The sequence below is a fragment of the Miniopterus natalensis genome, chromosome 8 (genome assembly GCF_054644295.1).
Source record: "Miniopterus natalensis isolate mMinNat1 chromosome 8, mMinNat1.hap1, whole genome shotgun sequence".
Classification (NCBI taxonomy): domain Eukaryota; kingdom Metazoa; phylum Chordata; class Mammalia; order Chiroptera; family Miniopteridae; genus Miniopterus; species Miniopterus natalensis.
The window spans coordinates 49,550,000-49,577,939 of record NC_142088.1 but is presented as its reverse complement, the minus strand read 5'-3'; the positions used below and the strand labels follow the sequence as shown (position 1 = coordinate 49,577,939).

The window sequence follows — 27,940 nt, the reverse complement described above, 5'->3', positions numbered from 1 at the left end:
CCATTTCACGGTTGAAATTCCATTGCCGCTGGAGGTCATGCCACACGCAGGGCTGGGCAGGGGCTCGGCCTCTCGGCTGTGGCAGGAGCCCCGCCCTCGCAGGCCCCGCGCCCCCCGCCACGCGGCCGGCCGCCGGGGGAGGGAGTGGGGGTGGGATGGGGGCGCCAGCGTGCTCCCCCGACTCAGGGCGGTTGTGTCACCACGTTGCCATGTGAGGGGAAGGAACTGCGGGCTTTTCTTAAAGCCCGATCTCCGAGTTTTCCTCCCGTCTTCTGAAGCTCTGCGGTGGCTGGGGAAGGGGGGTGACAGGTCCGTGGCCTCGCCCCACGGGAGCTCGCTTCCTTCCCTTTCGGCTGTCCCAGCGCAGCGAGGGCATCGTCATTCAACCTGAACGTTCTTGGGCCCCCCCCCAGCCTGGGAGGCACCACCCTCCTCCTAGTGGATATTTAATCAGTATTTGTGAAATTCCAGAGGTGGAATTCAGACTCCAGTGGATTGACCTGGGGCCAATGCACATGAAGGGCAGGGATGGAGGGAACAAAACGGGGCTCCCCCCCCCACCTCTTCCTAGTTGATAGAGAGGGAAACAGGGATGTCCGGGAGCAACTGCCAGAGCTTCTTGCCTCCACCTCGGAGGCTGGTCCCGGCCCATCTCAGACGCAGGGAAAATCCTGGCCCCGAGGGTGACCCGAGCAGCCATGGCCTTTTAGCAAGGTGCTTATCCCCAAAGGCACTGCAGTTCCTCTTTTCATACGAGGGACAGCTCTTCCTGAACTATCATCACTTTATTTTGTTAATCTTCACCAGAGGATATTTTTTCTGATGATTTTTAGATAAGAGAGGAAGGGAGGGAAGGAATGGGGCAGAGAGGCAGAGAAACATTGATGTGAGAAAGACTGATTGGTTTTTCCCCACATGTGCCATCCAGGGCCAGGATCAAACCTGCAACCCAGGCACAGGCCCCTGACTCGTGCCTGGACCAATGCTGTAACCTCTGAGCACACTGGCCAGGGCTGAACCATCCTCATTTTGATTTGCTTATTTCTTTTTTATTTATTTAAAAAAATATATCTTTATTGATTTCGGAGAGAGGGAGAGAGGGATAGAAACATCAGTGATGAGTCATCATTGATCAGCTGCCTCCTGCACGCCCCCAACTGGGGATCGAGCCCACAACCCAGGCATGTGCCCTGACTGGGATCAAACTGCAATCTCCTGGATCCAAAGTCGATGCTCAAAAGCTGAGCCACGCCTGGCCAGGCCATCTCTTTTGCATAGAAAGGTGATCTTGAATAAGTGTTTATTCGTTTCTATGTAAAGGCAGTCACTGGGTGTCCCAGGACGCCAGTGACAGAAAGCCTTCTTAAAATATGAGAACAAAAATACGGTAAACAAAACCCAAGGTGCTTTGGTTGTTGGTCATATGGAGGAGCACTGGGACTGAGGCTGGGGCAGAAAATGAGGCCACACTTCCCTCCTGCCCCAACTTTCCCCCTGAAGCACTGGTTATCATCAGAGGACCGTGTGTCCCTTTCTGAGTAAGGCACTGAGTGCCAGGCTCCCCTTGCCAGAGCAAGGGCAGTGCTCTAAACCCTGCGTATCTAGTTCACATTCCACACCACCCGCATTGCAGGGGAGGCGCACACAAATGGAGGGGATGATATTTTTCTTGCCCACTCCTTTCACCACCATGACAGAGAAAATGAATACTGTACAGCTACACTAAAACACTTAATCTGCCTTGGGTAAAAGGAGTCGATTTCCTGTACTAAGTGCTTCCCATAAAACAGAGAATGGGAAAGAGCTCTCTCCCCCTTGAATGCTGCGCCACAGCCTCCTACTGGGAACAGCCAAATGAGGTCACCAAGGAGGCCCACAGTCATCAAGGCATGGATAAAATCATCTTGAAATCCTTACCTGTGTGCTTGCTTGATGGGACACAGTTTTTATTGTCCTCCTTGCTGGGTAATGACAAACAGTGCCATAGTCAAAGGGCAGCAGGAAGGAAGGAGGAGGGAGGGGGCCCTTTAACAACAGACCAAAGGTGCGCTTTTGTTGAGATGAAATGTGGGGAGCTAATGGTTGATATCTCTGGTCCCTGTACACAGATTTAAATAACCAAAAAGAAGGGCATGGAAAGGTTTTTACAATTCTTTTTAAGAAAATGCGTTTCAAGTACATATTGAACCTGAAATAATGTTTCTAACCAATCTACTGAGCTCAAGAAAGGTCAGATAAAATTCTGACACACATTTAATCTACTTAAAAAAATTGACAGGAAAAATAAAATTTCAGATGTTTTTTATTCAAAGGTTCTCAAAAGAAATAAAACAGAAAAAGCTAACAATCTGATCAAATGTACAGTTCAAAAATGTCTTTTGGCGTTTAACAACAAGTCCTAGGAAAGAAAACTACAGAGTTATCTTGAACCGGACAAATAAGTTACCACTGGCAAGTTTGTGGCACTAGTAAAACAAAATAAAAAATTAACTCTCTTGATCATATAGATATCTCTATGAAAATCTTTTTTTTCAATCTGTACAAAAGGTCTTTCTTCATAAATTAATTTTTTTATAATTTAATGGCTGTCTACTATGTGATGTTTAACTGACTTTTTTTTTTTTTTTATGTACAGAGGTTATGTTTCCCAAATCTTACCCAGACGAGTATGGCACTTAGTTCAGACATTTCTAGCAGCAGATTTGCCCTCCCCTCTAACTGAACTATCAAATTTCTGTCTTAACTAATGCAAAAATATCAAGTAGTGAGAGACCCAGGTTTATAAATGTACTAGGTACACAGAGGGCGCTGCGTTCAGTCTGGACTTTCACAAAGCAGTAATATTCCAGGGAGCATAGAACCAATAATACCACAACTTTAAAAAAGGAAACAAAAACAAAAACAAAAACACATTTCTCTTATGACTACGTAATTTTCAATAGAATCTACACTTCTCAGAGCAGCAAGGACTTTTGAAACTATGAAATGTCACTGACATCTATAATCAAATACAAGCATAAAATTTAAGAACTAAAAAATACTTGAAAGAAATAACTGCTTAGCCCTAGCTCCTGAGCTAGGAGGATTTGGTCTGTGGAAACAGGGAGGGCCAGCAACCTGTCCCAGCACAAAAGAAAATAGACTCTGAGGTAGATAACTGATCACACACAGTTGACCAGACAAGTACACAGTTTTGGAAGACAACTTAATTTACCGTTGCTTTTCAAACGTATGCAATTATCTTAATAAAAGAGCATTAATAACAGTGAATCATCTTATATGTACTAAAGTAGAAATAACTGTGTATTTATGAATCAGGAATTTCATAGTTTCAAAATTGGTTTTTCTTTACACTTAACACTTGTAGTGATGATGTAAAGTGTGGCACTGCTTGGATCCAAATCTTCCTTCATGCTTTTTTGTTTGTGTGTGTCCATACATCAATTAAAATTATAAAACCTAAATGCAAAGGTACAAAAAAGGCACATTCTCCTAACCGCAAACTGGTCCGGCAAAAATAAAGAGCACAGAAGATGTGATGCTGAGACAAGGTGGAGCTACTGGTTACTGGCTCTTCGGTCTTTGGTGAAGTTACCTTTAAAAGTGCCAAGTAATGTTTATTTCTCAAATTTACGTAATAGAGAGAGAGAGAGAGAGCTAGTAGCCAATCATTTTGCTTCTATCCATATCTCAGCTCGTTTTGAAGACAAATCCTTACTTTTTAGCTTTTGCCATTTAATTGCAATAGCAACATTTTTCGGTTTGCCAGATCTCAGGCCTAATTCGCATTCTAAAGCACTATCATTAGTATAAAGGAAGGACAGAACATTGGGGACACCCCTCCCCCGCCCCCCACCCCCAGTCCCAACACTACCTACACTAAATCTAGAACATCAAGTTAGGTTTGTTTTTTTTATCTCCTGAAAAAAGGCAAAAAAGACTTTACATTGCATCATACAGCAGATATCCTAAATCAGTCAAACTATCAGAGGAAACTGTTGGCGTACAGCCTTACAAACAATTTACCCTATTAAAAGTTCCCCAGTCAGAAAATGTGTTTCACACAAAACGTTTTTTCCCTTCTTGCATTTCACTACCTTACACATTATGTGAAAAATCATTAAAAACACCTACTACGTATTTAAAAAAGCCAAAATTTCAGCAACTTTTATTGACTACCTTTTAAAAGCCCTATGCTGCTGTTTTACAAGGCATAATAGACCAGCTCATTTGGTCAAAGCATTCTACATCATTAGTTTGAACTAACTTTTACTGAAACAGCTACAGCATCAAAAGAGTTAAGGCAAATTGGAATTCATAGAAAAAGATAAGACACTTCACACTACGCTGGAAGAGAAACGGAAAGCGAAGGAGAGAGACACGGACGGCAACACTGAATTACAGCAACACTCGCACTGCAAGCACAGAACACCATGGGTGGAGTCGGACTAGTTAAACGTCAGAAAGCCCATTTCATACAGCTAGAAAAAAACACAAATTAAACACAAAATGAACAAAACCACAAAAATCCGGCCATGCACTTGGATAAGTCTTCATGGTCTTTGTGCATACCCAGAAAATTGAAGTTTTCTTTTTTTTTTTTCCCTTGTTTTTTGTTGTTTTTTTTTTCTTTTTTTTTCTTCTTTTTTTGCATTGTAACATTTGATAAAAATCTTTTGTTTTGTTTTTGTTTTTTGTTGTTTTTTTTTTAGTTTTTTTTTACTAAAATAAACCTGTTCAGGGGAACAGCTACTAGATGAATTTAAGGGTTTTATGCACCTTATAGAACTTATAGCAAAAATAGTTTTAGTTGATTTCATTATAAATAACGTTTTCAAGAACCTGTGCAAAACTGTCAATAATTTCCTAAAGCACAATTGATCAGAAAAATCCATGATTGTTCAGCCTTCACACCCTTCTTCATGTAAGAACACCCTTCTGTACACCTGGAAGAGAAAAATAAAAGACAAACGATTTTGTACATTTAGTATAATACACCACAGAGCTTTGCAATCTTTCTTGTTTTAAAGATGAAGGTGCTTAAAAAGACTGTGCTCATCACTGGTGGGAGACCAATAAATGCAAACTCTGGAACTTTCTACACTTCTAGTCCACCTTTGAAACCTGGGACCTGCAACGTACTTTCGCCAGAGCAATGAGAAACTCAAGTTCCGCACAGCTGTATTACTGCAATCTGTTAAAGTAAAAGTTTTGAGATTTGTGGTTCAAGTGAGAGTTGGGAATGCAACCTCTCAATCTAAGGATACTGACATTAAACTCCTAAGTCAAGATACTGCTAACCTTGCAAAGCTAGATTATGCAAACTCTTATGCTATATTTCCATGAGTTTGTGAACAATAAAGTAAGATCAATGTAAAATACATGTTCTGTAGGACAAGTTTGGTATATGGTGTTTTTTAATATGTTACAGATTTTTGGGGAGAGAAGGGAGAGTAAATATACATTTGACTTCAATATAAGCCCCTTTTGGACAGAATATTTAATCTGCAAATCCACAAAATCACGGATTTTAACATTTCAATTAACACTGGATTCCTTGGCAATGATCACAGCAGGGTGACACAATCTGAGTTATTCTAAGTACCATTTTGATAAAAGAACCATAGACTTTTCTTGGCCTGAGCCCTACAATTACGGAGACCTTTCCCTCATACCTCACAGTTACTTATTGGGTTGAAAGGTATATGGAGAATGGTCATTAGACGTCTCTACAGCCACCTGCTGCTGACCACTCGCCTCCTACAACAAAGAACAGATGAGACATGTGAGTGATAAGATCCAAACTCTGATACCCAGGTCTGATTGAGTCCAACATCTTCCAAAAAAAACAATCTTTAAACGTGACTTTTTTTTTTTTAAAGCGATTTTCTTAAGGTCATGTAGAACTTTCAACGTGAATGATTTCCCTAGGAAGTTCAAATGTCTGAATAGACCCAAAGAACCTCCCACCCCAACATTTATGAGTTATATCTTCAAACCAAGCTATAATTTATCAAACAAATCTCTTATCCCTTGGGGCCAGATGTGACCTGGAGTTCAATGTTTTCATATTTTAAGATCTGAAATAACGGTATGCATATGCAGTATCTCACTGAATATACCCAGTGGGGTTTAGGGCTGTGCCTCATACTCAATCATATTAACAAGTTTGCACTGAAAGACATGAATATGCACAGGAAGTGGGGTAAAGATTTTTGTCTGGCATCAGTTTGGGTTCAGTTTTGCTGCAGGTCAAGTTATTTGCTAAAGTAGTTACAAGGAGAATTTTTATTTTTATGTTTTTTGTGTGTTTCAGAATTGCAGATAAGAGATTTTGGGTTCTGGTAACTATGACTGTCAATAATTGCATAAATTTAAACCAATCAGAAGCAAACAAAACAAGAACCACCCCCCACACCTCCCCAATATCCAGCCACTGTCCTAGGGCTGCTTCGGAAATTGGAACCTATGGGATCTGCGTGGAGGAGAATGGGACTGATTGGGTTGATGAATTTCCTTGGAACTTTAAGGGTATTTTGTTGGAAAAATGCTATTTTGTCCAAGCTTAATTCAAATGTCAGACTTCTTTCATATCAATATATTAGTATCTTCCATAACAAGAACTAAGAGTTATTTAGCTATAAAAACAGCCTCTATAAAAACAGGTACGGTTTGTTCCTCATCTCTGTTAAAGTTTTGAAACATCAGTTTTTTCAAGTATCTTAGTTATAACTAATTGTAATTAATATGATTGATATAATCTTTGGTACTAGGATTACAGACTCAGCTTTATCTTAATTTGCCTGTAAGCACCATTTTATACGAGACAAGACAGAGCCTTGAGGGGTAATGAAATGCGTTTCAAATTTAGAAAATGTTTCTGGGAGTCTTGGGGGTGTGGCCTGGGTGTCACTATACTAACTTGTATGCAGAGAATTATAATTCAAAGCTAAAAATAACTCTAGGTATATTTTCCCTTTAAACTGAAATCTTTATGCAAATGTTTGAACAATGATTGATTTTTCTTTGAGTTCCATCTAATTTACCCATTTCTGAAACTATTCATTGCCAGAATGGTACCAACCTCAACAGGAACCGCCGTCGTCTGCATGTGTGTGTACTGTGGCAAATAGGCTCCTTGCATAGCTGATGTTGCAGGCATGTACTGAAAAGAAGAACATGGTAAGGGTGGGCCAGGAAAGCTATGCAAAGTTCTGAACACTTGGGGAATTTTGAGATGGGATGGTAAGTATTTGGAAGCCTCAAAGAAGAAATTTAAATGGGCCCAAAATTTAATTAGTATACATCAATATATCATATGAAGGGCAAAGTGAATGCTTTCTACTTTTTGAATTTGTCAAAGTAAAAATCTCACCTTCCTTTGGATTTCCTAACAAAGAAGCACATGGGTGAAGATCATTAAGGTTTCTCATTTTCAATAATTCAACATCATTAATGTGCTATTTTAGAAGTTCTCTCCTCAAAGGACCTCATTATTTCCCAGCAGCCCCCTGAGCTAGTATTAAGAATTGTTTCCATAAGTGAAGACCCAAGGGGTAAATGACTTATTAGATCTTTAACAGGTCACTGCAGAACAGGAAGTGGACCCTTGCTTTCCTGATGCTGACAGGCATCCTTTTCCAAAGGCAAGACAGCTTTCTAGTCAATCTCATTGGATTTGTGTGGCCCTGGTTTAGACTTCACAAGAAGCTGCTGCTGGCTTTGAATACAAGTGGGGAAAACATACTACTCCTTTTTTTAAGCCACCATAGATATAGTCTGAATTAAAAGTCTTCAGTTGTTTTACCCAAACACTACCCATATCAACCTGGGAAGTTAATCTGGTGTGGTATCAGCTCAAACTCAATATCTAGCTAAGTCCCCTGAACTCTAGGTAAATAATTCAGTACAAAGATCACGATTCAATGCCCCCAAATTCCATAGAAGAAATAAGTGAGGAGAAATCCCCTGCCTTTACCACCATGAATCACCTTCATCTTTTGATTCATGAGACAAGATCTGCCAGTGTGAGTGAATGACACTGGTTATTGGGGCCAGATATAGTCATGTATGGGTGCTTAAAGAAGAGATACCCAGGGGACCAACTTTTAGTTCATCAATTAATCAAGAAATATCTGAGTATTACTACGAGGAAGGCAATGTGGGGAGGGGGTGGGTGTTGAGGGGGTCAGACATATCGGTGACATCACAGAGACTGTGACAGGGAAGACAGAGGCTGCATTAATTAATTCCTCTGTTTGCCTAGACAGAGGATATTAATTTGCCACCTACTGTTCCGGTGTTGCCTAGTGACAGATGACTCATCTGCTGGGCCAGAGGGTTGATCATAGATGCGGGCTGTAGTGACATGGTGTGCTCCATTGAGGGAGTTAACACGGCACCCTGGGAAGTTGGAGACAAGAACCATGTAAGATACAAGGTAAGAGGGATGGAGTTAAGATTCTGTAATTACCTTTTGCAAATGCAATGCCTGTTTGTTGAGAAATGTGAAGCAAAGATAACCTCCCCTCAAAGTTGCAAACTATCATAAATTACCTCCTTAAACTCTTCTAGAGTGTGTTTCCTGAGACTTTTTAAGGAGCACTTACTTCATGGAAATCCCTGTATTAAACACCTTTCGCCTTACCCTCACTTAACTGTAAAGCAAGCCAGTCCAGCAGGAGGAGCTGTAACAGGAAATGCAAACTATTTTTGGCTGGCGGCAGTTACAAAAGGCTAATTATTTTTTAAAATAAATGAGAGTTGATGATTTATGCGGCCACAAAATAATATATTATATTGAATATTATAAATACAGTGTTTTGTTAAAAAATGTTCTATAAAGATGGTCATTTAATTCAAGATCTGGCTGTTAGGATCAAGATCACTTTCTTCATTCACTCAATGCTTCCCAGCACTGTCAACTACAATTTGGGACCAGGACAGGGAAACTGATTCAGATACAACGAATAAGCCAAGTTCAGATTCTTTGATTTCATTTTTTAAAATTCTGGTCATTAAAAGTAAAATAAAGTTTAAAAAAACCCAAAAAACAACAACAGAGAGATGAGGTGGAAAAAAAAAAAATCACCCACCACCCTACCTCTCTCTCTAATACATCACTGTTAGCACTGTTAGGCTACTGCTGCCCAGGTTCTAACCTTGGCATGTTTTTAGAGCTGTAATGTGGGTACATAAACAATTTCATACCCTGGGTTTCTGCTTTTAACTTAACATGTCATTATAAATATTTACCTAACCTACTGTATAACTGTTATTATCATCCTTTTCAATGATTCCATAATAGTACATTGATTGCATAAACCAAAATTCAATTAATTTTATTTCTGGATTTTTACATTTTCTCTAATTTATCCTATATAATATTCTTATGGATTATACCAGTCCTCTCACTTTTGCAATCACCCAATTACCTGAGAATACAATTATTTTAACACCACAAAATGTTAAGGTTTTTGTATTACTCTACTGGACTTATCCCTTAAATACACTGTTATTTATTGAGATTAGATACACAACTGGGGGCTGAGATTGATGTGCAGGCATTTAATTCTGGCTGCAGGCAGTCCAGATCTGGGTGGGAAAGGAAATGAATCCTCAGACAGGAACCTTCTCACACTACAGTCTCCCTAAAGATGTTAAACCGAGATATGTGCAGCTTTGTCTCTAAATGTTGCCAAGAAAGAATAGATGTATGTCAGAAATAGTTTGTTGTGTAATACGTTTCATAATTTTTTTTTTCTTTTTAAGGTGTAATGTGCACCATCAAACAGTGTGTGGTGCCCGGCCGGGCGTGGCTCAGGGGTTGAGCATAGACCCAGGATCCAGGCGATCGCTGTATGATTCCCGGTCAGGGCACATGCCTGGGTTGCGGGCTCGATCCCCAGTCGGGGGTGTGCAGGAGGCAGCCGATCAATGACTCTCTCATCATTGATGTTTCTCTCTCTCTCTCTCCCTCTCCTTTCCTCTCTCTGAAATCAATAAAGATATATTTATATATTAAAAAAAAAAAAGTGTGTGGTAACATGGAAATGACTCAGAAACCGACTATGCTGAAGGAGTTCCTTGCTCCCTTTTCCCATCCATCTGTAGGAGCTACGCTATACTAGGAAATCCCCAAGTGAAAAGTGAGTTCATTTCCAGCATTTCACAACAGGACGGCATAAAGTAGGGAAAGAGACTGCCAGAAGTGTTTGTGTACGTGTGGGTGTAAATGTGCACACGAGTAGCTATGTGTTTGCAGATTTATGTGTGCATACAGAAACATCTATGTGTTTATAAAGACACACAGCACAGAGTTCTCCTCTGTGCTATCAACTAAACATCTTTTATTCACTTCTTCAAAGTCATCTCACCAACTTTCTGTTCAGAACTTGTCCCTGGACTGCTGTTTCATACACATGATCTTACACTACATAGTGTGTCCTCTTTAGGGGTCCTGAGTGAAATTCCTATCTCATCTGAAGGCCAAATAGCGTGCTTTTCCCAAGCACCTGACCTGTTTTTATCTCGTAAGTACTGTGGACTGTACTGCTTATCAAGATTCCCACTGCAAGCATGTGTTGTCACTGCTGGGCTGCTTTTGTGTGATTCTGTTCTCCACTTTTATTTTTTCAACTTTTCAAATCCATGTTTTAATTCAACAAACTGGATTTTATGTATTTTCGGAAAACACATTAAAATATACTAATAAGGTGAAGTGTAGGTCACTCAGCTAAAAGAAATGTAATGTATACGTGAGTGCAACAAATGCTCATGCCACTAAAGAAATCACATTTATTTACCAACAAAGGTGTTACTACTTTTGTAGTTATAGTTTCCATGAAGAGGCTAAGTGATAAAAACCTCTAGATCAATTTTGAACACTTTATATTTGCATTAAAGGGAATGTAAAAAATGAGAGGTTTCATCCCAAGTACTGTTAAATATTAGCAATTTTTAAAAAACCTTACAATTTAAAAAATTTAAAAAGTAAAACACTCAATGCTCTAGCTGGTTTTGCTCAGTGGTTAGAGCATCGGCCCTTGGACTGAAGGGTCTTGGGTTTGATTCCGGTCAAGGCCATGTACTTTGGTTGCAGGCTCGATCCCTGACCCTGGTTGGGGCATATGCGGGAGGCAACCAATCTGCGTGTCTCTCTCACATCAATGTTTTTCTCTCTCTCCCCCTTCCACTCTCTCTGAGAAACAATGGAAAAGATATCCTCAGGTGAGTATTAAAAACAAAACAAAACACACTCAATTTAATGATCTCCTACAGAACTGTAATGAGGAAGAAAATGGTGCCCCATCTCCAATATGATATGTTTTAAGTTCTGACAGATTGCAAATTTAACTTATCAATTACCAATTTGTTTTAAGACAAAGGTGAGTGAAAGTGTTATAATGAACTTGTACATTTACATATTATATGCTTAAAATTTCCCAAATCCTATACCATCTTTGGCACATGGTTTTAACCCAGAGAATACTTTTTTAACATATATATGGTTTACTTGCAAAGCAGAAAGCCATTACAATGAAAACTTACAGGGTGCTGTAGGATATATGGTTGAGGTTGCATCCAAGAAGGACTTTGCACCTGGAAAAGGGAGGATTTCAAAAAAAACATTGATTTCCATTGGAATGCTACGTATTTCTCTAGAACTTTTTTAATCATGTTAAAATCTACAGAAGGAAAATAAGGAAACAATACTATCAATGATTATAAAGATTATTAAGGCAGGTAGAGTTCTTGGCAAACTGGTCACTCTGAATAGGATGAAATGATTATTTAAAACAAAATTCCATTTGCCCACTTTTAAGAAATATTTACGGAGTATCAGGCACCAAAGAGAAAAAGGTGAATGAGACATGGGGCCCACCCTCAAGAAATTTACGGTCTCAGCAAGGGACATAAATAAATAAGCAAAGCCAATCAATGTGAAATGTGTTATCATCAAGGTATGAACTAGATGCTTCAAGAATACAGATGAATGAGAATTAATTCCAGCACATCTTATCAGAAACTAATCCTTAAAGTATGTGCTTATTTAAAAAGAATAATAAAATTTAATCCCTCTCTGATACCCAGGACATTCATTAGGTTTTAGAAATTTTGTTTGGTGGTCAACAATTTCTAGCCAGTGTGGAAAATAAAAATCTGAAATTCAGATTTAGAAAATTAAACTTCAATAGCTAGATCTTGATATCTACAGTCAATAGGGCATCCACACAGTAGACCCTCTGGACTGAGAAATAAGATGTGAGAGTCAGATTCTGTGGCAGGAAAGACAAGTGTGCCATTCAAGAGAAAAAAAAACACAAAAAAACAGCCCATTTCTTGATGCCCAGCACTTTCCTCAAACTATGTAATTTTTAGAACAAGTTTCAGTTTCTAATTCTAAACAGCAAAACCCTCCTGTGTCTTATCCCCTACTGTTAACTTCAAAGGTTCTATAGAGAGGATATGGGGGAGAGTCATGGGGGAAGAATGTATTATGATTTACCTTGATAGCAGAGCCCCGATACTTGTTTTCTCTGGTTTCCTTTGCCACCTAAGGCAGACCAAAGTTAAGTGCTTCTGCCTTGTTAACATTTCAGTTATCTGGACTGCAGCCTTTCCCCATTGGGGTATTGGTGGTTTCTTGCAGATGCCAATTTCTCAAATCCAATTGTATAAGCATATGGTGGTTTAGCGGAGAAAGGCCCACTCCAACATGAGTACAAGGCCTTCACTGAATAAATCATGGAGAGGCGAGCAGCTCCCTAGAGACCCCAATTTGGGCCAGATGCTCCCAGTTTTTTGTATGCTTCAGTGTTTTAATAATCTAATATAGCATTATGGGGGTTAGGGAGCTATGATATCTAATCCAATTTTCTTTCTTAAGCAGCAAACCAACTGCTTAAGAAAACTAGTCCTCATTTTTCCCTAACTATAAAATGGGAATAATAATCTATGTTCTATGATTTTTTTTTTTACCATTGATTCCTTACCCTTGTTTGGGTCATGGAGCCCACTGAAGACCTGATGAAAGAAACAGAACTTTTTCCCCCAACTAACTGCACACACTGACAAGCAACATTTTGCAAACAATTTAAGGGAATCACAGAAAGACCACTTAAAAGCTCATCTGCTGACCCTGAACTTTTGGGGTTAAGAATCAGTCTTTGATGTTATGGCACGGAGTATAAGGCAAATGGAAAAATTTCCACACGTATCTTAGGGGGAAACACAGAATGCCTAGGAGAAAAAAATCAGGGCCTTTGAAGTGAAATGTTATTTCTAGTTAGGCATACCAAGTTTATTACCAACACTAGTCTGATTTTTTTAACTATATGAAACAGTTCTGTGGCCAAAATGTTCATTGCTTTTATAGAAAAGAGGTGGTGGGGAGATGCATTAGTAGTTATAAAATATGTACAGCAGCATACATTCCAATTAATATGCACAATCTTTCGTTTGCCTGAGAATAAGCTTACTTGTACCTATTTTTAGTGATATCCATATATAGCATAGAGTTCCAAGCTCAGATAGTTAAGAAAGAAGACTACCTTTCAATATCAGAATTGTTAATATCAGGGAATTGTTAATTAGGGAAAATGCACTAAAGCAGATCTGAGTTTTACACAGGCAAAGGAAATATGGAAATCTTAAGTCCAAAATAATTAGAGAGGCATTAAATGAGTAAATACTATGTCCAGCAGATTGAAACACCAGTATAAGTAACATAACAACCTGGAGAGATAAAAGAAAAAATAAGAGACAATTCAGGGAAAGGAGGAGAAAAGAACCTGAAAGCTGAGGGAGGCTACGAATGCTATTTTAAAACTTCAGTTTTAGTGCACTTGATCACTACCCTTTGTTATTCAAAGCTACTTTTATGTTTTTAAACAGAACCATCTTTATGATATTGCTTATGTTGACCAATCCATTATTTTTAAAAAAGTATATTGAATATATTCTCATCAACCAGCTAATCCTGCACAGTAATGATGATAATAATCCCAACTAACATTTATTGAGTGCTAATGATATGCCAGGATACTGTGTTAAGCTCTATACATAGTCTCATTTAGTTCTTATAACAAGCCTATGAGATAGAAACTATTATTATCCCCATTTTAAAGATGAGGAAACTGAGGCTTACAAAAGCAAAATAAACACAGTTATTAGATATTGCAACCCCCTAACCCCAGAAATCAGTGCTACAAGATCTAATTCAATAGTTTTAAAAACAAGAATACACAAGAGTTTAGTTTTGTCACACAGGATCTCAACAGTCAACAAAAGAGAACTCTATTCCTACATCTGTAATAAAACACCATTACAATGTTCCTGTCTGGGCCAATGCAGCAACCCTGTTAGAGGTACTCTGCTGAAGAGAAATGTATGCACACACTGGGTTCCTGAGGAACAGGAGCTAACCCTGAAATAAAACCAAGTCAGTATTATAACAAGGTGCTTAATGAGATCTTGGCTCTAAGTTGGTAATTTAAGATAAGCTTCCTCACAAAAACAACCTAAACATGGAGTGACCTTTTTGTTTTTTGGTGTGGTTCCCCCCTCCCCCAAAATCTCACTGTATTGCTCACTTAATGTTGCCTAATAGAGACACATCTTTATTTATTAGCATGTTTACTTGCTCTTTTGTTAGGTCCTGTTGACGAAAAAACAAAGGCAAGTGTGCACCCCTATTCTGTATTTCACCTGATGGCAATTCTCTTCAAGTCTCACTTTCTAGGACACGTGGTGTCGAACAGCGGGGTTCAGCTGGAGGAAGTACTGGGGTTCATCCCTATGCTAAAGTGCTATGATTTCAAGGACTGACAACCATTTTCCCCTGTTTTACATTCTCTGATACATAAAAAGTAAACCACTCTGTCAAATAAAAGGCAGCTTATTCTAAATTGGGTATCCAAGCTGCATAACATTTGACTTAAATTGCAGCACAAATGTTCAAAATCTTGAGACACACAAAAAGGTAGCAAGCTGTCGAACTCTTGAGGAACCCTGACGGTACCAACCTGGTAGGCAGATACAGGAGATGCAAGATAGGGGGCAATAGAAGTCTGAGTGATCATTCGGTTTGCAGCAATACTGTATGGTGAAGGGTAAAATCTAGAACAAACACAAAAGCCTTTATTAAGTAGTCCTTTAAGTAGAATATTTCACGGAACAAACGTCTTATAGCTTTCAGCCTTCACATTTTCCCTCAAGCTGTTACGTATTTATCTTAATGACATACCCGTTCTGTATAGCAGCTGTGGCTGGGTCGTAAGTAAGTGTCATTCCGGCCTATGGGAATGAAAAGAAAGAGAAACATCTGCGAAGGCACGATTAAAAAATTCCGTTTCTTAAGAATCATGGCAACTTGAAACAGTGATGGTTTAGTAGCATTTGATAAAATGAGGAGTTTCTGTTAGACATAGTTATGAACTCAACAGGAGAATTAAGCTCTCGATCTGCACTGTCCCACATAGTAACCACATTCAGTTATTTAAAATTAAATTAAAAATTGTGTCCCTCCAGCATCCAAGCTACATTTCAAGTGTTCAAACAGCCACTCATGCCTAGTGATTATCATAGGTTATATCCCAGAACATTTCTACCAAATGGCACTTCCCTAGACGTTCTTGAATCAGTACGTTGCTTTAAAAAAAGCAAGCAAACAATTCATTGAAAATAAACATGGGGAAATGGAGGGCCACCATTTTTATTAAGAAACTAAGCTTTCTTTTTTGGTTAAAAAATAAAAGAACATTATTCAAAAGAATTAGGCAAAAAATAAACAAAAAAACCCCTCAATGGCAAATATATGATGCCTTTTAATAATGTTATTTAGAATGATTTCTGAATAATTATAAATGTAAACCTCCCTAAGAATTCATGGCATCTGAAGTGCTCTTTTACTTGATGTGTAGCTAACCGGTAAACATAGCTGTTTCCACCATCTATCTGGCCATCTGGCGAATTGTCACTCTCTTAGCACCGTATCCACTGGGAAGTGTTTTAATCTGACATTATCTGGATTGTAAAGTTATAATTCTGGCACCTATTCCAGAAGTGTGGTGGCCAAATTCAGATGATGCTTGAGTAACGAGTCACAAAGGCTTTCCCAATCAGACACCCGCACTAAAGTTTCAAGAAAGAACTTACAAGTCTCACCTCTCCTTCTCTATGCCAGGGTCTGCCATTGGGGATGTATTTGTTTGGGTTCTGTCTCTTCTTCTGTCCTCCATCCGCAAACTTGCACAATAAAGGTTCTGTCGGAGCTGAACAAACAGGGAGAAACAACATGAGACCAAAATTACATGTGTATACGAATGACAAAATGTCACTGAATGTCTTCTTTAACAGCAGCGACAGTGCTGTAAGGGAGCTAACAGAACACTTGAAGGCAAAAGTTTACTCAGACCCTCAGAAGACGATCCACTGGTGAAAAATATATTCATTATTATTTTCAAACCAGAGTGTAATGAAAGTATTTAAGGAGCTATTCTGAGGACGCAAAGGGATCTTTTGATTCACTTCTGCCACTTCTTTAAGTGCAGATTCACTTTTTAAAAAAATTCTGGGGCCTCTCCAATTCCACCTCTATAAATCTTCAAAGGTAAATATGGTGATGTCATCCTCTCCTCTCTCAACCTTAAAAATGCTCCCATAGCTTCCCATGTAATTCCTCAGAGAGGCCTTTGCTTCCCCAGAAGAAACAAATTCTCCTTTATACTCCTCACATGTATTTTTATTCATAACATTTACAACAACTGGCGAACACGCTGATCTGTTTGGTGTCTGTGCCCCTCTGGAGTGGAAGCGCCACGGGGGCAGTGACATCTGATGGTCTATTCTGCTCATCACCATATCCCCAGGGCCTGAGGGTCTGGCAAGCTGTAGGCACTCCTTACATCTTGGTTCAATCAATGAATGAATCAGTAAGTCTCCTTTGTTTATTTTTGGGATGCAGCACTGAAGACAGCTGTTGTGAGACAGGTGAAAACAAGTGAACACCCTACGAAAGGTTTTTCTGTGCCTTTCACCATCCCACTCAGTGTTGCTTCATTCCATGTCCACATCATAAGATGACTGAAAAACTGCTAAAGAAAACACAGGAAAGGAAAAGATGCCGAGACACTGTCACAGGGATACATGCACATTAGCTAAAGACAGACAGAGAGAGAGAGAAAAATGAAAAAGAAAAAAAAAAGGCGCCAGCAGAGCAGGCCACCTGTGACTTTTCTTTGCCTTTCTACAGTGGACACAGCACTGTATTCCTGAAAACAGTACATGTTTCGGTGTGTTTCTAGTTAACGCAATAAAGGCAATCACACCTTCCTGTCTGGTTCTCACATTCTGTCCTTTGTCTACTACACAGTTGTGATTACTACTTTCAAGTTCTGTCTCAAAGTTAAATAACCATGAAGAGAAAAATATTACTTGTGGAAAATTTACTCCTTTCTTCTTTGCCTCTTATTATCCTAATTCATCTCTTTATTTTATATCGCTATTACCCACCCACTAATGACAGGGTGGAAGCAAATAGTGTCTCTCAACACTTCTCTGCCAAAATACAAAACACAACACAAAATCCCAGTGTAATTCCCTCTGGGCGGCTGTCTAGGCTGTTTGGCACGCTCTCGCCCTCCCCCGGTGCGGCCCCCGCCAGAGGATGTGCGGGAACATGAGCGCGCTGTGAGTGACAGCTGTACCGTGGGTTCCAGGGAGCGAGAGCAAAACCGGAGGCCTCTGGTGAGGATACCGGGAGCCCTGGCCCTGCCCTTCACAAAGGGGTCCTCTGTTTTCCTTCTGACTCCAACCCCACGCCACGTCCCCCAGGCTGACCTGAATAAGGTACTCCTCCCATTTCAGGCAAACTGCCTGGGATGGAAGATGGACTGGGGCCAAATCCTAGACAGCAGGTGGGCTACTCTCTTTTGTCTTTTCAAAAAAAAAAAAAAATTGGCTTTTGGGAATTTCTACCCTTACCAACAATCATGGAAGGTAAAGTAAACAGATGCAACGAAGAAAGAGAGCTTTCCAATCACTGATGATATTTTTAATTTAATTTAGGGAGATGGAAACTACTAGGGCCATGGAAATATAGACCTAAAGGCGAAGGAGAGGATCCAACGCAAACTCTGCTGAGATAAGGAGAGTGCCTACCCTCTGTGACCTCAGATGTCTCACCTTGACTTCTAAGGACAAATTGAGAACTCAGACAAAAGGAAGCAAGATCTTACTCTTCTTAGATCTAGAAGGTCCTTATGGCAATAAATGTTTTCCCCAATGGCACCTGAGGTTTTAGGATTTTGCTTGGAGGGCAAGAGAGAGATAATAAATTCTGCGGTGCTGGCATTTTGTGTGACCTAATTTTAAGGGGATGCATTTATCTACAGGCATTATAAAGACTACCTCCTGGACTGAAATCTAACTAAAAAAAAAAAAAAAAAAAGTTTACTTGGCACGGAGAGTAATGCAGCTGAACCATTTTCTTCCATTTCTTCCATAGAAAGAAGGTGACCAGGTTGGACTAATCTGGAAGTTCACTGCAGGCTGCCTAAGCAGGTAGGTGTAGGTGAACATAGCTGGTAGCAATCCCCGACGAGCACAGAAATGCCACATTTGTGGAAAGGTCAAGTGTCCCTGTTGGTAAGGTGCTTCCAACACATTTCCATTCACCCAGACTTCTGTCTGTCAAACACAATCTCAGGCAGCAGTGAAGTCTGCTAAAAACACACTGGGTACCCCAGTATTCCACGTAAAGCAGTATCAAGTCAAATTCTAACAGCTTCTCCCATCGATTAAAGCCTCCTTTGGTCTATTTAGCAGTTGAAAGCTTTTTTGAGGGCCTACTATGTGTAAGGTATAGTGTTAAGAACTAGGGATATAGTGGTCGATAAAATCAGCTTGTAGTCTAATGGGGACGAGTGTACCCGGTCTTATGGAAACCCATTTAACCATTTATGGGACAGAGATGGTTATTTTCCTTTATCTGTTTTCAGAGATGTTTATTTTTTAATAAAACGTACCACCCAGAAGTGAAATACTTCTGATACAGGAACAGCTCTGTTTCTTTTACAGCTGCTGTTCCCTGCGCTTGGATGACATTACGAGAAATAGCTTCACCCAAGTCCTTGGCATATTATTCATTACAAATATTGTACCTTTTGCTTCAGGACAGGGAACACTTCTTGAAGACACTTGCTATCATCAACTTGAGCAAAGGTTAGATAATTTCAGTTAGATTTTTGAATCGAAAAACACCCCTCCCCCCCAGATCTGTCATGGCCCACTTGTTCTTAAGTGTATGTAAGCTTGTTACAAAATGAGATTCTTATTTGGCTGGCATGTTTTATACCAGACCAGGGAATAGCCTCTGGTTTGTGTTTTAGAGCCTAATACACAGGTTCCAGGTTAAAGATTGGGAGACGCTATGTGATGTCAGCTTGTTCAGTTCTTCAGATGGCCTCCTCAACTGCTCTTTATGGAAGGAACATGTTGAGGAGGGCTCACATGCAGGAAAGGAAGTGCCATGACTACTATTATATGACTATGATCGACAGGTAAGTTTGGGTATATTAAGTTTAAAAAATCAGTATGAACTGTTAGCCCATAATTTTTATACAGTCACTTTTCTAGATTAGCAACTCTTTACCTTATTGTACAAAACAATAATTGCAGAAATTCTAACAAATGATTTATGATTTAAGATATACTCCTGCATTAAACTGATGTAGAAATTACATAAAGTCACCCCGCATCAATTTATTTTACCAAATATTCAGAGTATTCGAAGCTGAGTTTCCCCTTCATTAATTAGTCTTTTGTGTTTGTAAAGGGTGTGGCTCAGATTTAATCCCAATCAACATTCTGTAAAATGTAAACTGCTTTCGACAGAGGCTTATCCATCAGTTGTAGAAAACTAGCCCACTCAGCAACTGTAATTAGCTTTCCGATTCCTTTCGAAACTCCTTTCAAAATTCCTCAATTAACATGCAAGGAAATATCTGGAGCTCTTCCTTAAAAAATTTCAACCCAGGCATCCAAAGTATATTATCCTACGTGTGCGTGTGTTTGTGATCTTTCAGGTCAGATTCTCTTATTTTCCAAGACAGAAAAGTTATTTTCTTGTTCATCAGAACCAACAGGAACATGTACCTCCACAAGCTTAGCCACCGTCACAGGCAAGGCCACAAATGCAAACGCTGAGCTGATATTTTCTGGCACCCCTGAAGAGCCACCTAGGGTAGCTGCATTACTGGATTCTCCCATGTGCCCTCACTAGGGCTTTGCGAGTGGCATGATCTCTTACAAATACCTGACTCTTGGTACTACCATGCCTCCCCTAAAGGACCACGTGCCACCTGGTGATCCCCAGGATGACTCACTGCGCATCGCCACCGAGTGGTTTCCTTACCTCTCTTCTAAAGCTCAAACTCTGCAGTAATTTATGCTCAACTGTCTTCCCCCGATACCCACACTGAAAACCACTTCTAGAACACCCGCTCTGACTTAAGCACTAAGCTTATGATTTGCCCTCCTGGAAGTCCTCCTCACAGGTCTAATCAAGTCTGGAAGACTCAGCCCTCTGCAGTTGGTAGAGTGGACCTTTTTCTCGCTGTGTTCTAACAGCTAGAGAAATGGCTACTTCCAAACTCCCATTTTTCTAGTTATGTAGTATTTTATCCCAATCAACATTCTATAAAACATAGACTGCCCTCAATAGTAGCATTTTCCATCATTTGTGGAAAACTAGCCCACTCAGCAATTGCAATTAGCTTTCTTTCTGATAATGTTGCCTACTTTCAAAATTCCTCAACTAACAACATGCACGAACTATCTGGGGCTCTTCTTTTAGAAAATTCAACCTAAGGATCTAATAAAAATTATCCATTCCTTTGGGGGGGGCAAGGGTGTGCGTCAATGATATCTCTTCTGTTTTATGTTTTAGCCCCTAGTTTCTAACCAAATCCTGCTGTCCCCCTCAATCATGACTCAAAGCTACCGACTCTCCCTACAGAGAAGACCCTCCATCCTTCCACACCCCTTGGCAGGTCTCTATCTCTCCTTTCCTGACCCCTATACAGTGCTTCCATCTCCCACTCAGCTTTAACTATCAGTAAAATAATGATGTAACAATATTAAAGTCACATTAAATAAAAAACAAAAATGCAATCTTTTCCCATCACTCTAACATAAATATTTTATTATTCTATGTTCACTACTTTTCTAAATCTATATTTAGTTTTTCATATTTACAATGTTAGGTTGTTTCCTTCTACCATTTACATTGTCAACCTTTCCCTACCTTTTTATTATTATTTTTAAAATATATCTTTATTGATTTCAGAGAGAGGAAGGGAGAGGGAGAGAGAGAGAGAGAGAAAAACATCAATGATGAGAGTCATTGATCGGCTGCAGCCCGCAACCCGGGCATGTGCCCTGACTGGGAATTGAACCCCGATCGCCTGGATCCTAGGTCGACGCTCAACCGCTGAGCCACGCCCGGCTGGGCCCCTACCTTTTTATAGAATCATCAAAAAATGGTTACATAATGTTGTACTTGAAAAGGAATCACATACAGTTTCTCTGTTCTTGTAACACTGTGTGAACATGTGTGTGTATAATTTATCTCCCCCGTCTCAGTGCCGACGGCTGTACTGGTGGTCAGAGTGTACAGTGGTTAGAACACTAGCTCTAGATTAGTCTCCCCGGGTTTGAAATCTGGCTTTACTAGCTAGTGACATTGGGCGAGTTATTTAATATTTCTGGTTTCATAATCTGTGAAATGGGGATAGTAACAGTACTTACTTCAAAAGACTGTTGCGATAAACATATAAAGTGCTTCAACAGCTCAATGAACATTAGCTATTATTATTGCTACCAGGAAAACAGGAGGAGCTCAAATTTCAATTATGGTTCCTCCTCTTGCCTTTGAATTACTAAGATAAGTTCTCAGGAGAGGGACTTGGGTTCAGAAGTTATAAGCTGGCCTGTTTTCCATGAGATTTCGTCCCGTGGGGTTTAACCAGCTGGTGAGGGTTGCTGCCGGGCTCCACATAGAATGGAAGAAATGTTCGCACTGTAGTTCAGGATGAAGTTGCTGGCAAACGCCTGGTAGAAAACTGTTTCATAGTAACACCTACATCTTCCACCCAAGAGCCTGAGGCTTTAATACAATTTTCCTCCATTACTTACTGTTCCTCCCTGAGACAACCTGATGGCAAAAAGTGTAAAACTGATTCGAGGAGTCTGCTGCAGGCTGGGTGTGATTGATGGTGACAACTACCCGAAGGCAGCCCATCATAAGCCTGACATGGCACTCAAAGCACCTTCAGCTAAAAAACACTGGCACCTTTTCAGCTGTGGTCCTTTGTCACATTTTAAAAACTAGACTTTCCCTCCTTGGTGGAGAATGAGCTGAAAGTTTAGATCTGCAGGAGAGCCCTCAGCCCCTGGCCACCCAGGACTGCTCCAGCACTCTGGTTTTTGTGGCTGTGACCGCCTGTAAGAGTGCAGTGCGTGGAGGGCACATCTCACCAACGCTCTGCTGTACACACTGGGCGAGGGAGACGTGAGCAATCCCAGTCCCAAACGTATGATCACATTGCCCTCAAAGTACCAGAAGCATTGCACACGTCTTCAGACCCAATCGGAAAAGTCCGAGTAACACAGAAAGCAGACGTAAGACAAGCCGAGGTCTGGATGGAGTTGGCCAACAGTCACATATGCACTGGAGTTCACTGGAGCTCCTCTGTGACACAGATGAACCTTGGGGACGTGGCAGAATGATCCAGCACAACCCTGAGAACCTAACAAGCACTCACATACCCAGTGACTACACACATCTGTTTTTAACATTCTGCCCTTAGCACACAGGAACTTATTCAGACTCCATTAACGTCATGGAAAGGTCCAGAAAGAGAGATGGGTGGTTGCATTGCCTCCTGCAGCACTGAACACACATATGGCCTTTGTTCATGTTCGGGGTGTGTGTGTGTGTGTGTGTGTGTCTCCTACAGAGGCAAAAACCATGGGCACAGGGTGTGTAGCTCTAGGAGAGTTCCCTCTAACATGCCACGTGCATCAGTTTTCTCAGAGACTGCACTGCCTTCTAGGAAGGTACTGCAAGGGGAGTTTGTAGACACATCCCTGAATCACAGCCATGGCAGTGTTTCTGCCTTGGGGATGTCTCCTAATTTGGACATCAGTTCCACCCAACTAAAACTTCCCACCCCTTGTTCTAACACTCACTTTGTGGGAAACCACCACCATGGTAATTCTCCGTAATGGAATTTTATGAAGTAAATATTAAGTAGTTACGTTAAACCTCTATGGAATTTACCTAGATTTTCTCACAAAGAAGTCATTGGTTTTTTCACCCTGCTTGGGACCTTCTAAGCAAATCTGACTTCCTGGAAAGCAGATAGCTCTCAAAACCAAGGTAAATCCACGTAGAGGAAAAGGCTCCAACATTTTCAGGAAAAATGAGAGACTGGGTAGGGACAGACAAAAGGAAAGCCTTACGAGCTATTTTTTTTTTCCCAACAGGAGCTGTACTGTACATTTAAAGAAGAACTTGCTGTAAAAAAAGACCATGCCTCTTTGAAAATATGGTAACATGAGACATAAAAGCACAAGATTTTTAAAAAGCAATTTCAGAATACAGGTTGCATTAAAATTGTGATGTGGGTCTTTACAGAACTATATGCACATACTACGTTGTGTAGCATGCCCAGGGCCAGGCTGGGGTGTGTTTGGCACAGGGGAACCAGCCACATCACTCTGGTGTGAAGAGTGTGCTGGCAGAAGGATGGGTGGCATATGAGATGTGACAACTCATGTGCGTTGAGTTCCTTCTGCTTGGCCACCTTCAGACTCTCTTAAGAGTGTCACAGTTAAGATGAGCTCACTGTACAGTTTGTTAATTTCCACAAAGTGTCTTTTGGGGACTCTGTTGAACATGAGTTACTTTTCTGTACTTGGCTTCAATGTCATGGGCAGATGGCCAGTTGTGCAAGAATCTGGGTTCTCTGACAGAAACCATCCTGGGTAATTCTGCTTCTGCCGGCTAAACAACTCGCATCATTAAATAAACCATCCTCTGACCGCATTTATGACATGTTATGTCTACCTAGCAATGAGCCTGCATTATTTAAACATTAAAGTGGAGGGTCACTCCAATGACCCTTGCCTGACGATATTTTTGTTGTCAGCTGGTTCTACTGAAAATAATCATATGACCTCCGTGGAGAAACCCATGTTACGGAGCAGCCACTCAGGTAACTGGAGGGAGAGAGCAGCACCTAATAAACAGACTGCGAGTCAAAGAGAATTCTCATATTATGTATACAAAAAAAGAGGGGCCGGATCCAGAGAAGGTAAAAAGTGTTTCGAATTTTGTTGTGGGTTCTCAAATCCACTGGGGACTTGTTTTGGGGAAAAGCTGAGTTCATCGAGACAGTGTGCTTCCAAGTACCACAGTGTACATTTCAAACCCCGGCCTAAAGATAGTTTAGCTTTGTTTATATGCAGAAAGGTATCCAAAAAAAGTCCTTAAAAGAGCCATGATTATTGTGATGAGCCCCACATGAAAAATGCTTAGAACCCACTGGGTGAGCTATTGTTACAGGGTGATGCACAGGCTTCCTATACCTGGCGCAGAATTAAAAATACGGCTCAATCCCTGTAGCCAAGGAGCTTGAGATCTAGTTGGGACCCAAGACCAACACACAGGAAAGGTCCTTCAACATAAGAAAATGGCATAAAATTAGGTTCTGATTCAGAACAATGAGAATGGCTTGACGGCACAGTTGCCTCCCCCCCAAGTGATGATCTTGATGTAAAAGGAATTGTCTGTTTCTTGTGTCTCACTGGACACTTGGCACAACTTGGAAGAAACTATTGTCTATTAGTTGCAAGATACAGAGAATCCTACTATCATTTATCATGTGGTTTGGAAATCCAGGTTTTTTCCTTGAATGGGTGTGACCAATAACCTTCAAACCCACTTCAAAGAAAACAGTTAAATTATAAAACCATGTAGTCCTTCGGAGAAAAAAGGAAACTGTCCAACCTCCACCCAGGACAGTGTGAAGTCTGTTTCACTTGGGGAACTGGTAGATCTTATCTTAGACTGATAACAACATCAAAAACAAATGTGGGCTGGGATGTTTCTTTTCAAACTTTCTTTGTTGCACGCACAAGCAAGCTGAGAAAGCAAAGAGGTCATAGGTTGGTGGATAAGCAGCCCTTCATAAGAACTAATACTCTGGGCCCTGACTGTGCAAAGGATGACACAGAAGTGAGGAAAACACGAGGGGTCAGCTCTGCACAGGGGTTAATGTAGAGGCCCCATAGGACAGGGTTTATAGATGCCCACATATGAAATTTCTCCCTTGTTTTTACTTGGTTGGAGGCTAAAAACATTCCTTTCTATCTTATTTTCTTTCAATTCAGGTGTTAATGGAAGAAGAAAACTAACTTAAAAAAACAAAAGGGAGTTCTGGCCAGGTAGCTCAGTTGGTTCGAGTGTCATCCCGATACACCAAAATTATGGGTTTCATCCCTGGTCAGGGCATATACAAGAATCAACCAATGAATGTATAAATAAGTGGAACAACAAATCGATGTTTCTCTTTCTCTCTCAAATCAATAAAAAAAATTAAAACAAACAACAACAAAAACAAACAAACAAAAGGAAGCTCTTTCACAAAGTTGAGTTCCTTGGAATAGTTTACTTCCCTCTGGGTCTTGTATTTCACACTCCAAACTTGTGCGTGTGGCAGTTCAAGCTCCTACACAGCCATGCAACCTGTGTGCTGCTTAGCATGACAGGATAAATGCAGCCTGTGGTACCACATGTCCTTACAAACAGGTGCTCTATAGAGTGAGACTCAAGTGGACACACAAAATTAAAGTGAATCCGTGATCACAATCATCAGCCATTCGGTTAAAGATGGTACTTCGGAGCTATAGCAAAGTAAATACTGACACCAGTTAAACTTCTGGTTTGCGGTCAGCCACCAACATGCCAGCTTGTAAACAGGTTATTGCCTTAGTGAAGACTGTAGTGAAATTTATGCAAAACCAACAACAAACATCTACTGTTACCCAGTATGGTCTCAGTACTATGCTGGGTGAGAAAACAGAAAGAAGAGTTTCTGCCTTAGGAGACCTTCCAGTTTAATGGACTGGCACCTGTAAACATGTTCAACGCTAGGCTACAGGTGGGTGTCCTTGGGGTGCCATGGGAAAAGGGGGTAACCCAACTGGGTCAGAGGGGGCCCTCCCAGGGAGATGCAAGCCTTGAACAGTCTTAAAGGGTGAGGAGGGACTTCCAGGTTAAAGGGAACCAAAAGGATCTGAGAAATTGGAAACCACGTAAGAGAAATGAAGCAGCATGGTGTGCTTGGAGTACCATTAGTCGTTCGGTATCGGAGAGGTGAAACAACAAGGCTGGGAACAGAAGGAGGCAGGGCTGAGGAATGAGGCAACGCCCCTCTAGGAATCCTGGATCTTCTGCAAGGGGCATGTATGGGGGGCAGGGGATGACTTTTAGCAGTAAAGTGACACAAAGGCCTACATTTGATCTAAGTCCCTCTGGCTGCAGTGAGGGACAACATCTGAGAGAGGAAGGGCCAGACACAGGGCAGGCAAGCAGGAGGCCACAGTAATGGCCTAGGTGAGAGATGAGGGGTTAAATTAGACAGTGGTAGGAGGGATGGAGGGGAGATGGTAGATTCTAGAAATAATCATGGAGAAAATGTAAATGTAAAGACCTGAATGACTCTGCATGTGAGATACGATAAACGGAAGGGTTGGGGGAGCCCAGCACAGTCAGCCCTGGGTTTCTGGTCTGGGTGCCCGGGTAGTGCCAGTTACACTGAGGTAAGGAAAACGGAAAGAGGAGAGGATTAGATAGGAAGGGGGACGAGCTGAATTTCGAAGTAGATGAAAGCCAGGTGACCGAGGCCGGCAGCCTGAAACTCAGGGAAAAAGCCAGGACACGAGATGGATGTCCAAGAGTCATCTGAAATGGAAGCAGTGGCTGAAAGCTCCACAGTGGATGAAATCTAGCAAAATCATGAGCTAAAAATGGAAGTCAGGGAAACACTAATAATTAAGGAGCAGATAGAAGAAAACAAGCCCACAAAAGTGAAGAAATTAATACAAGGTGTGAGGAAACTAGGGACAGGTAAAACATCAGTCCAAGAAGGACACGTTTCCAGGAGTGAGGAGCCAGCAGTACCAAACCCAGCAGGCAGACAAACCAGAAAAGACAGGAAAGCCTCCGGTCTGATCACTGGGAGGTGTTAGGGTTCAATCATGTTCCCTCTACACATACACAAAAAAAGCTGGTGTTCTCTCAGCATCTCAGAATCTGACCTTATTTTGACAGAGTCTTTAAAGTTAAAATGAGGTCATTAGTGTGGGCTGAAATCCAATGACTGGTGTCCTTTATATTATAAAGGGAAATTTGGACAGAGACAGACAATGCACAGAGGGAAGATGGTGTGAAGAGACAGAGGGAGAAGACAGCCATCTACAAGCCAAGGAGCTAGGCTGGAACATAACCTTCCCTGCCAGCCCCGCTGACACCTTGGTCTTGGACTTCCAGCCTCCAGAACTCTTGAGACAATACATTTCCATTGTTTAAGCCAACCAGCCTGTGGTACTTTGTCCCGGTGATAGCCCTGGCAGTCAAACGCAGTAAGTTTACCATGAGGATTTCAGTCGCGCACTCGGGGAGGGAGTCTGATAGGAGAGGACTGAGGTGGGCATGAGAAGCGAGGAAGTGGACTACAGTTCTAGAAGGTTTATGTGCGAGGAGCCAGAGAGTGCTGTTTAATTTGGTTTCAAGAGCACGGAGACCTGAACAATCTCAAACACAAATGGGCAGATTTTCCTAGAAAATTATTTATTAAAATGTATTTGTGTA

The 27,940-nt window shown here is 40.9% G+C and overlaps 1 protein-coding gene across 4 annotated transcripts in view; it reads right to left on the bottom strand.

Moving 5' to 3' along the window:
- Positions 1-2,284: 2,284 nt before the first annotated feature.
- RBMS1 (RNA binding motif single stranded interacting protein 1) overlaps positions 2,285-27,940 on the bottom strand; it is a 202,386-nt gene continuing 176,730 nt past the window's right edge. Inside the window, exons 7-15 of one of the 4 annotated variants that reach the window (XM_016195627.2) lie at positions 16,159-16,274; positions 15,248-15,297; positions 15,027-15,120; positions 12,509-12,556; positions 11,551-11,601; positions 8,293-8,403; positions 7,085-7,165; positions 5,676-5,760; positions 2,285-4,946 (exon numbers count right to left, since the gene is read on the bottom strand). In XM_016195627.2, coding sequence (XP_016051113.1) covers positions 5,683-5,760; positions 7,085-7,165; positions 8,293-8,403; positions 11,551-11,601; positions 12,509-12,556; positions 15,027-15,120; positions 15,248-15,297; positions 16,159-16,274 — 629 coding nt within the window. In that variant the 3' untranslated portion in view covers positions 2,285-4,946; positions 5,676-5,682. The remainder of the gene's footprint in view (positions 4,947-5,675; positions 5,761-7,084; positions 7,166-8,292; positions 8,404-11,550; positions 11,602-12,508; positions 12,557-15,026; positions 15,121-15,247; positions 15,298-16,158; positions 16,275-27,940) is intronic. The other 3 variants (XM_016195763.2, XM_016195835.2, XM_016195912.2) reach the window with 3 other exon arrangements.